Source organism: Alligator sinensis, unplaced genomic scaffold (assembly GCF_000455745.1).
Source record: "Alligator sinensis unplaced genomic scaffold, ASM45574v1 scaffold81_2, whole genome shotgun sequence".
Lineage (NCBI taxonomy): Eukaryota > Metazoa > Chordata > Crocodylia > Alligatoridae > Alligator > Alligator sinensis.
In genome coordinates this window covers 521,166-532,253 of record NW_005842912.1, presented here as the reverse complement: position 1 = coordinate 532,253, position 11,088 = coordinate 521,166, and the positions used below count along the sequence as shown (strand labels likewise).

General features: G+C 40.2%; 1 protein-coding gene across 3 annotated transcripts in view; it reads left to right on the top strand.

Annotated features, from left to right (window-relative positions):
• The window catches only part of HDAC11 (histone deacetylase 11), a 102,798-nt gene that overhangs the window by 37,359 nt on the left and 54,351 nt on the right, over positions 1 to 11,088 (top strand). For all 3 annotated transcript variants that reach the window (XM_025192322.1, XM_014525920.2, XM_006036093.3), the window contains exon 4: positions 5,765 to 5,881. In XM_025192322.1, the coding sequence (XP_025048107.1) occupies positions 5,765 to 5,881 (117 nt within the window). The remainder of the gene's footprint in view (positions 1 to 5,764; positions 5,882 to 11,088) is intronic.

The following is an 11,088-nucleotide window of genomic DNA, read 5'->3' as shown; positions in this document are numbered from 1 at the left end:
GCGATGCGGTAAAGTGGTTTGGCGTCTTTGGTGGCCAATCCAGGTTTGGGGTTGGAGCTGCAGCTGCTGCCTCTGTTGCTGCTTCTGTGTTCCTCCAGCCCCCTGCTGCTGTTTACTGTCTGGTCCCACTCCACCTGGTCACCCTGGCCTCTGCCAAGTCATGCAGCACCTGCCACTGCTGCAACTGCTCCTGTATGGCCTGGTAAGGACTGGAGCAGCTATGTGGGAGACGGGACATGGAATCAGACAGCAGGAGGCAAGGGGGAAAATGGGGGTAGGCATCAGTGGGGGAAAGTGGTAGGAAGGGCAGGCTACAAGGGGGTGAGGGGCAGGGGTCAGGCTACCTTCCCCCCTGCCACTTGTACCTTTACCACTGCTACCCTTGCTGCAGTGGTGGTGGGGATGAATTTAAGACAACCCTCCAATGATTAGGTTCTATACATAGAATATTATAACATTTTCTATGTATAGAATCTAATTGTTGGGGGGGGGGGTCCTCTCAAATTCAACCTTGTCTTGGATTCAAGTAAAAATAGTAATTCATTTTGTAAAGGAAGTACGTTAGTACATATTTTGCCAAATATGGTCAAAGCCAGCATTAAAATTTCATATATTTACACATACACACACAACCTTCTCAGTATTTATGCATTTATGGAAGGATTTATAAGTACGGATTACCCAAATGACATATATCTGAACAATCTTATGACTACCTCATTTACTCTTTGAAGGTTATATTTATAAATCAAAGTACTTGAGCATAAGAAGAACAGGTTATGTGTTAAAATGAAACAGAATTGAGCTAGAACATTTTAGGATCACAAATCACAGCTTTCTGATTCACCTTAGAATTGAAAACTCACGCATAAGAGTTACTGATGCAGTGGTCTGGCTGAGAAATAAGTCTTTCAAAAATCAGGAGGTAAAATCCCACACTGAGGAACTAATGCAGAGTTATTGTTACTGCTCCTTTGTTTGATCAAAGATCTAGTTGTGTATTTGACAAGAAAAACATTAGGATAAGATTTGAGAAATGTAATTCATAGCTTTGTTTTAGTTATAAACAACTCTCATTATAGCCATTTGCTGTAAGCAGCAAGCTTATTAAACATATCTGGATCTAGCCTTATAACGGCTATTCATTATGAAGCAAATTATATAGTCAAGTATGTATGTGGGAGCCACAAACACGTCTGACCAGAAATATTTCCTCCTTGCATGCAGTTCCCATAGAAGGTATACAGGAATGCAGAATATAGCTTTAATTTTTTTCCTAAACAAGATTGCAATAGGAAGTAATTTACTTGGTTTTTCTAAACATGATAAAATGCTATCCAGTCTGCTGTGGGAGGTAAAAATTGAACCTTTACTCAGTGCTTATGATACCAAGGCCCCGAATAGACGTTACTCTTAATATGTGATTAACCGGTTAGTCATATCTTTAGTAGTGATCCGGCCACATGTTCATTCAGTTAATAGTGTGATAAACCGGGTTTAAGCCACATAGTTTGTTAGTACACACAAAATGTGTGAGAACTTTGTGGCAGGTTCCCACCATGCCTTAACTTGATGGCCAGTGCTCCAAGCCTTGGGAGTACATTCAAGACTCCAGTGCATTCCCAAGGCTAGGAGTGCTATTCAGCTCATCGGTGCTCCCAGCCAGGGTGCATGTCAGAATGCTTGGCTCCCATGTGCTTCCATGGCTGGGGGCTCTTGTCAGTTGATTGGCTTCCAGCTGCAGGACCTCCCTGCCCCTTGGCTCCCATGCACTCCCAAGCTGGGATTGCCAATAAATTGGTGCTCCCAGCTGTTGGAGCACATGGAGCCCTTGCTCTCATATGATCCCATGGCTGGGAACACCAGTTGGTTGACTGGGACTCTCAGCCAGAGGTGCACATGGGAGCTCCTGTGCACTCCCCTGGCTGGGAGCCAACTGCTTCATGTACTCCCCAACCTGGTAGCTACGGTTAGCTGAGTGGTGCTGCCAGCTGCAGGAGCACATGATGGCAAAGTCTGTTACTTGCAAGTACAGGAGGAGCAATTACGATCTTGGGCTCCCCCCATACCAGCATATGGCAGCATTGGGATCGGATCCCTAATCCCAGTCACTCCTCCTGCCATGCACGGAATTGTTAGGATTGTATGTGAGATCCCATTATGTCTTTAAGGTCTATCAACAGCCAAGACAGCAAAATAATTAAATGAATTTCATGGCTATGTCAAACACATACCCCACAGGCTGGACTCCTGCCAGCCCCCCGGGCTGTGTGCAGCACATACTGGCTGCTCTTCAGGGTTTGCGCTGTATGGGCACTGCATGCAGCACAGGTACAAGGTGTGAGCTGCATGAAGTGGCCAGTTTGGCTGTCAGTGAGAACCGCACGTGTTGGAGTCGGTGGCCCGGCCCCATCTCTCTCCCACCCCAACCACGTACCCCACACCCACCCACCACACCCTCCATATACACCCCCTTACCACCCACACACAATATACAATAGGACTGTATTTTGAGTTATTATGCAGTGACCTCTACATACACTTAGTGAGCACATAAATCAGTACAATAATATTTTAAAATAAAATTAAAATAAATTATAGCAGAAGTTTTATATTTTGTACATGATTTGGGTGTTTTTTTGGTTTCAGGATTACAGCACCCTCCTTCCCAAAAGGAGTACTTCCAGGGCAAAGGGAGGGACTTCTGGTGGCAAAGGTCAGGGTTTAGGGGCAGGACTTCTGGTCCCAGTATGGTGACTGGGGGTGGGGCAGCTGTCAAGGGGCATGGCTACCTATGTGGCCCTTGATAGCTCATTAAAACTCAGTAAGTGGCCCTCCAGCTGAAATAATTGCCTGCAACTCCCTTACGAGTACTTTGGATCAGGTATCTAAACCTAGGTGTTTAGAAGTTATTTGCTGTTGGTTAATTTTTTTCTTTGTAGCTTTGAAAAGTACTTAGTGTATCATAAACCTTTACTTGCTTATTTGTATGTTTTATTGTTACATATTTAGCTCTCTTCACCTTGCAATCTGAAGCATAGTCCTAAAGTCATCCTGTGTGTTCTGCTTTATTCAGTTGTAAAATCATAGGCCAACAGTTATGTGAATGTGCTACAAACATTGCTTGATTATAAATTAGGGAGTGAAAATGGTTTTAATTGAGATCATGACCTCTGAAGAACGGTTTCAATGAAATATATATTTTCCAAAGCTTCAACCATGTTGTTCTGGTCTCAAGATTTTCCTTACGGTCTGCATAATTTTACACACCCATAGCTTGTCCAGTATTCTGGTAATTGGACTGAAATGAACCTACCTACCTACCTACCTATTGTATATAGTCATGCACTGAGAGTTGTTATACTTTAATTATTTGAAAGGGTTCTGTGAATACCTTTACCTGTGAGTGAAGAGGTTTTAGTCAGATGCGTTGTCATAAAATCCCAGGATAGAATGGTTGACTAATTATTTATATTAGACAAATTAATTGAGTCAGATTAATTTGACTCTCTCCTCTCCCCTGTTTCTAGTTTCCCCCCCCCCTTCAGATTGCTATTTAAGTAGTTGCAACCTTCTCTTTTCTTCTCACTGTGTGAATGGCAGTATTGAGTGCTCTAAAGCTATACATTTCCTTGACCAGATTACACTGATGAAGTGGTTAGTCAGTCTCACCTGGTCTACATAAACTAAAAGGCTCATTGGGCTAGTGAGGTTATAGCATACCAGCTTTCATAGTCAGGGACGTGCAAGATGATGTGTCTAATGTTTATGTCCAGTGGCTTCTGAACCTCCAGTCTGAACAATCAGGCACCAATTCACAGCTGGGTTGAAAGGGATCAGGTCTGAAGTGAGGCTCAAATTTGCATCTCAGAAGCTACAATGAGGCCTCTGCTACATTTTACATATATTATACAATTAACTGGCTCATTACACAATAAATTTAGACCAACCACATGTACAAAGTAATTATCACATGCTAAAAATGACTAGCTATAAAAAGAGCCAACCGGCTTTAAAGTTAATGCTTGAAAATGTATAACAACCCCATTACTTGTTTCTATTTAGCTTTATTTTGAACGTGTAGCAGGGCCCTCAGATACCTTAATGACTTTTGTCACTGTCCCCCTGAGAGCTTTACAAACTACATCACAGTATCTTTAGTAGAGATGGCTGGAAAATGCTGACACAAAGTAAAGGAAGATAGGAACACATTTTTTTTAAGTTTTCTTATGTTTTCCAACTATCTTATGCCTGATACCAGAATTTATACTAGGCCCAGTTGACATGTTTAAATTCCACTTAAGATGGAGTAAGACAGAACTTGTCTCATTAAGTTACATATATCCAGAAGCTACAATGGCCTTTAAAAAGATCTTAATAAGTCTTGCCACATTAAAGGATGATAATGAAGGTAATTATGATATTAATTATGGAAAGCTGAAATAGTGAAAATTCAACTGTTTTCTGACATGGAATGAGATATAGAACCTCACCTTGGAACTTTCTTTAAATATTAAAGGATTATGAAATCTGAATGAGCTGCTTAAATTTTCCTTTAAGATGTATTTTGTATGAAGTTGTAAGCATGTGACATTTGAGAGCTCCAGAGTCAGAATAAGTGATTATATTTCATCCCGTCTATGTATAACTCACAAAATAACATAGCCATAGAAGTGTAGTTTCCTGAACTTCCATTATGCTGAAGAATGCAGCATCTGTCCATTTGTAAAACCTAAGTCACCTGAATGTTCTGATGAGATGTTGGGTGGTTATTAGAAATGCAGAGGTTATATGTTCTTAGTCAGGGTTCAAATTACACTTTGATTCTTGGGGTGGGGCTGCAAACAAACAAACAAAAAAGGCTGCCCATCACGATGCCCTAATAAAATTGGAGCTCCCCCAGGTTATGATTTTCAAATCTTACAGGCGGGCCCTTGTCTCTTATGAGGGGGCTCAGCCCCATAATTCATACCCTGTTCTTCTTAGTTATGCTTTAGGCTTTGAAATATAGCATTTGGAAGTGGCACAGTCAGTTATACAGTTTAGTATAGATTATTTGAAGTCATTTTCAAGTTTTGCATTTTAAAAGATTGTGCATTGTAAATATTTTGAGAGTAACCCTTCAAATCATATTCTTGATTATCTGATTATTTAGTACATCGTTTGCCTTAAAACCAATTCCAGGAATGTTTAATAACCAAAATAAATCTTACCAGAGCTTGAATCGGTAAATTCTTTAGTATGTTTAATTTATGCAAAGTATTTGTGAATAACCGTTGTTATCCTTTGTTCAAATCTATCTCACTTCAATTCTGATAGTGAAAAAATATTTTGGATTGTGTAGTAAGCACAGATAGCTGTTAATACCATTAAAGAACCATTTTAGATATTTTTAGAGCTATTAACCTATTTGAAAATTAGGTTATTAACCTATTTGGAAAACTAATATTCTTGTCATAATATAACATAAGAATGCAAAATCTAGTTCTCATGATAGTAGAGAAGTGATATTTCTTATAAATTATGTTTTGAAAACCTGCTGGTGTTAGAAGAAAGGAAGCTGCTCAGAAGTTAATATTAAAAATTTCCAAGTGTAGTTGGTCTTAGACATTGCTGTTTTTGTAGGAAGAGAGTGCTCTGTATTACAGCCATACAAATTCTTTCACACTGTAGTAATACATTACAGAATATTACAGAACATTTGGTATTAAGACAGTAGATTATTCAGAAATTAATTTTTATTTATTCTTTCTTTTTTCTGTAGTGGTCATTTGTAGTGGCAACAATTACAGAAGTTCCACCACTTTTCTTTCTTCCTAATTTCTTTGTTCAGAGAAAGGTGCTGAAGCCTCTAAGAACCCAAACAGGAGGAACAATAATGGTAAGTTTTATTATGGCTTTTTCTACTGTCTTTGATTAATTGGAATTAAAGAAGTTTTTTAGATATTACACCTGTGACCTCTCATTGTAGTTCTTTATAACTTAATGCCTAATAAAGCGATTCTTAACCAGGGTACCGCAGCATCCTAGCATGCCTTGAGATCCTTTCAAGGGTGCCATGCAAGTTAGCACTATGAAGTGTGCAAACATGTTTCACCAGATTAAACCCAAGGATTTCAAATAGGAGTTCATAGTGTTAAAAACATTCTAACCTGTTGTGGTCTTTCTGAGTTCTTTGCAACAGATGAGTTGTTCTGTTATTTTTTGTAGTAAAAAAAGTGTGAAAATTTAAGAGCTGGCATTTTCAGAAGGGTGCCTCGAGCCAAACAAGAGGTGCCTCAAATCTATAAAAGTTAAGAACCACTGACATAATGGGTAGGGGTGCACTGATAAAGATTTTCTTGGCTGATACTGATAGCTGATCATTAACCGGCCGTATCAGCTGATACCAATCCGAAAACCAATGTTTAATAATAAAACTCGTCAAACAAACTTTAGTTCTAGTGCCCCCACCATGTTGACACTTTAATTAAAGTGGCTCTTGGAGCTGCACTAATTAAAGTGCTGTCTCCCCACTCCCTTAACACATGTAAAGGTGCTCCTTGCCACTTGCAGCCCCTTCCCTTCAACCCCAGCCTGGGGACAGTTGCCTGAGCCTGAGGCTGCTCAGGGCTGGGTGGTCTCTGCGCACTTTAATTAGAGTAGCTCTTGGAACCACTTTAATTAAAGTGCCACCCCCTCCCCCCTTACTTCCCAGAGGTTTCCTTCCTGCTGGGGGAAGGACCCTGCTACACACAGCGAGGGAGAAGGGTTGTCCCGGCCCCTGCCAGGCTCTGCCCCCAGCCCCTAGGGGACAGACCCCCTGGGCACTGCGGGTTAAGTCATGCTGCGCTGTGCCAGGCTGGGCAGCTCAGCTCCACCCGCCCCTATTTGCATCAGTCACCTGTGGCTTTCAGTGCCTTTTACAGTGCCCGCCTCAGCCCACTGTCCACACTGCCGTGCCAGTGCCCAGGACACCGTGGTAGCTGCTCTGCTCCAGCTCAGCCTGGCCTGCCAGTGAGGGGATAGGGGTGCATCTGGGGTCGCCTAGCTTGCAGGAGGGAACCTAGGTATCTGGGGGCCCTGGCCCTATGGGTGAGAGGTAACCCAGGTGTCCCAGTGTAATTAAATTATTGGAGAACATGCTTGGCTACATCTGAAAAAAAAAAGCCAATAGCTGATAATGTTAATTTTTCTTTTATTGATGCCGATCTGATATACAACTGATATATTGGTGCACCTCTACTAATGGGTCTGAGTTGGCGAGGGACTGACTAGTCCCACACTTGGTCAGGCCCAGCAGGAAGGTTAAATTTCTCTCCTAGAAATGAGAAACCCAGCTCCACAACTTACAACCTTTCAACACAATCAGGGGTAGAAGACATGAAAAACAAGCGTTGTCTCCCAACGCCAGGGGGAGCCTTTAGTCTGAAGAAAGGAAAGGTGAGACTGAGGAGCCCTGAATTAGATCATAGAAACAGCAGAGTCCATGGAAGGACTTGGAATTCTGTTGATTTTTGTCTTGTTCATTTATTTGTTAATACCAATGGATTCTATGGGCGAGGGGGAGCTTAACACTGCACAGATAAAATAGCATAAAGCAGATGTAGATGTCAATTGCTGATGTTTTTTCTCTGGTACTGCACGGAAAAAGAGCATGCAGGGTAAAACAGATTTCTGCTCAGAAAAGTGATTAATGTAAAAATGATATGATCTTACATCTTCTTTACCATACTCAGGGTCATACCTGCTCATTTGTAGTGTCTAAAGTAAGCTCATACTGCTTTTTACTGTTCTTGGTGTTACAGAGGGTAGCACATCTATAATGGAGTCACCTGTATTCTAATTGCCAATTAGTTAAATCCTTGCCTCTGAACCACAAGCAGTAGAGCCAAATAGGTGTCACCAAGAGCTTAATTTGACACACAGAACTTCTATGACAGATGGCTAAGTCCATATGGGCATAACTTAAGAAACCTTCTGAGCCAAGGTTAAGTTTTTAAGGCGAGTTTGTGGAAAACATCATCTTTACAATTGTAAACCAAGGACATTTTGATGGAGAAATCCGTGCAACAATACTTATTTTTCTGTCTTCACAAATGTTGACCTGTAACATCAACTTTATGAGCAGAAAATAAATGATCATATCTAAAATCACAGTGGATGTGGAACAATTCACTGCCTGTACTGTATTCTTACCTTCTCCTTTTCTAACTAGCTGCTCCAATGAGGACATATGGAATGGTACAAAACCCCATATTCCTGCTCTCATATTACAATAAGGTCACCAATTGAACAGCATTGCCTGTGATTGAGCAGTATACTTTTATTTTAATTTAAGCACTAGTCATAAGAATAAGAACTCTACTGTAGTTTTGAACTAATAGATATTAAGGGATAGTAAGGATCTGAGGCTGTAAGTAAACTGTAAAGCATTGACACTATTTTCATAAATAAACTTAGCAGGCCATCTATGCTAATTTTCTTATCCAGTGATAGATAATTAACATGTAATAGACACTTGGAAGCAATCAGACTTATCCTACAGACAAGTCTAATATTTTTCGAAAGCCTGTATCTTGGGTGAACAACATCAACGGATTCATCAGTGATACAAACAACATAAAAAAAGGTTTGTTTTAACTAATAAGTGAAAGGGTAGTCAGAGCAGCCTGGCACTCAGTAATAAACTAAATATTGAATCCATCTGTGGCCGCACATTATCTTCTGTGAGAACAAAGATAATTTGATCTGTTTTGTAAATATTTGTTAGTGCTGACCCTTGATTTGCTTTCAACACTGTTGTTAACATGAATAAAGGACTGGGCATTCTTCAGGCTTTGGTCCTTTTTAAATGTTACAGGGAGAAATGCAAGTTGATAGCCTGTTACAGTCAACTAGATCTCTAAGATTAAATGAACTGTAACACCTTTCTGTTGTACTTTTTTAATGACAACATTGCACTTCTGCCTAGCTTTGTGTAATTCATATTGAAAGATACTACCCTTTCTGTATGGGGATACTGATTGTCGTATTTACTCAATTCCAAGATGACCTTCCCCCTCATTTAGCTGCTGCCTGCCCCTTTACTCTGACTGTGCATCCTCCTATTTCTTCCCCCTGCAGCCAGCAGTGCTGGGCTGTAGCCGTGTTCCATGCCCCAGGCTGAAGATGGAGCCTGCCAGTGCTGGAATAAAGATAACTGATTGTGGAGAGGAGCGCAGGGGAGCAGAGACTGTGGGGAGGAGAGATGGGGGAAGGGGGCAGGGACCCAAGGCAGTGGTGGGGAGGAGGGAGGTGGGTACAGCCTGCGAAGAGACCAAGAATAACTGGGAGGAGGACAGGCTGCAAGGGGCAAGGTACCTGTCTCCCCCTACCTCCACACTGCCTGTCCCCTACCACCTGCCCACTGCCTGCCATATGCATGCCCTCCAATACCTCCCCCACTGCCTGCCCCACTACCACTATTTTCCCTGCTGCAGTGGTGTTGGGGACAATTTTAAATCAATCCTCTAATAATTAGATTCTATACATGGAAAATTATAACAAACGTATGCATTTTCCATGTATAGAATGTAATGGGGGGGAGGGAGTTGTCTTTAATTCAGGGTTGTGTTTGATTTGGGTAAATGTGGTAGTATTTTCTAAAGGAGATAGTTCATCACTGAGGTTCATGTCTATCCTTTTCCCTCTACACAACAGTATTGGTTCCCTTAATTGACTGAGGCCGTGATTCTCTAATCAGACCTGTGACTGCTGGAGATCCATCCTACTGAAGGAGCAAGGGATCTATTACAACCCCCCGTCGCTTTTTAGATGCTGTGCACATTTTAATTTATAGACAATGTTGGCTTATCGGTTGGTCAGAAACTTAGTCTGGTGAACAACATCCATGATTCATCAGTGATACTAATATAAAAAGGTTTGCTCAAACTAAAATGAACGGGTAGTCAGAGCAGCCTGGAAGGTTTCTTACTGAAAACTGCTTTAGAATTTGAGTGTGTTTCTACTTAATGCTACTATCATAGGGTTTTTATTTAAATCAGTAAGGCTAGAAATTCCGTATTAATCTAGAAAGCAAAAATAAAACAGGAACATCTACTATGTATTCTATACATCTTTGCTACCTTTGAAGAGGGCTGTATTCCCATAAAAAAGAGTCTGTGCTGAAAAAATGCTGCATCAGATGTAATTTACAATGCATGGAATAAGGCATTTTAGCCCACATATTTCTTCTTATGTGGCAATATTATCAATCAGAGCTTAGTACAAACAGGCTTCCAGAATGCAACATCAAGTGTCCTTTGTTTATATTTATGCATTGTTAAAACTAACTTTTTGGCAAGATACACTTCTGGTTTAGAACTCTCATAACTAGCAGTAGTGCATAAGTAGAACTTGCATAATTTTCTGTAGTATTTCCTCTTAAGCTAGGTTTTTGGATGTGGAATATCACATACGGCCAAATTTTGTATTTAAAGGTAAATATATAATGCCCATTAAAGTTATGGAGGACACATAACCAAGTGTCATTGGCTACATTTGACCCATAGTTCTTTGATTCCTTATTAGATATGCAAGAAGTAGTACTGCATATACAATGGAAAAAACTCTCTTTGATGTTAATTAAACTGGTTAGGTTCCCAGAGGAGACAGTCATTAATATTTAATTGTGAATATAGTAATTAATTACTGTTGTATAAAATATTTAAAACTAGCATGTGCCAGGGGAAAATATCTGCTGTTTTTAGAATTCTATAACTATATTCAGTTCAAATTATACAGGATGCTATTTTTACATTTCGAAACAAAGTCTATACATTGTAAATACAATAACTGTAACTTGAAATAATTTAGGAAAATATTATGATAAATAGCCTCAAGTTTTACAAATTGCAGTGGTTTCTAATCTGGGTTGAATTTGAAATTTCCAGTTTTTTGATTCATGTAACCCTATCTTAGCAGTTCTTAAATGTTAAGCACTGTATACATAGTTTTTCTGTCATCTTTCTCATCCTTTCTGATTAGCCAGTTTCAATTTTTAAAAAGGCAACAGTGACTAGAGATGTAAAATTTTGGAAATTGTGAAGCCATGGAAAAGACCCGTTC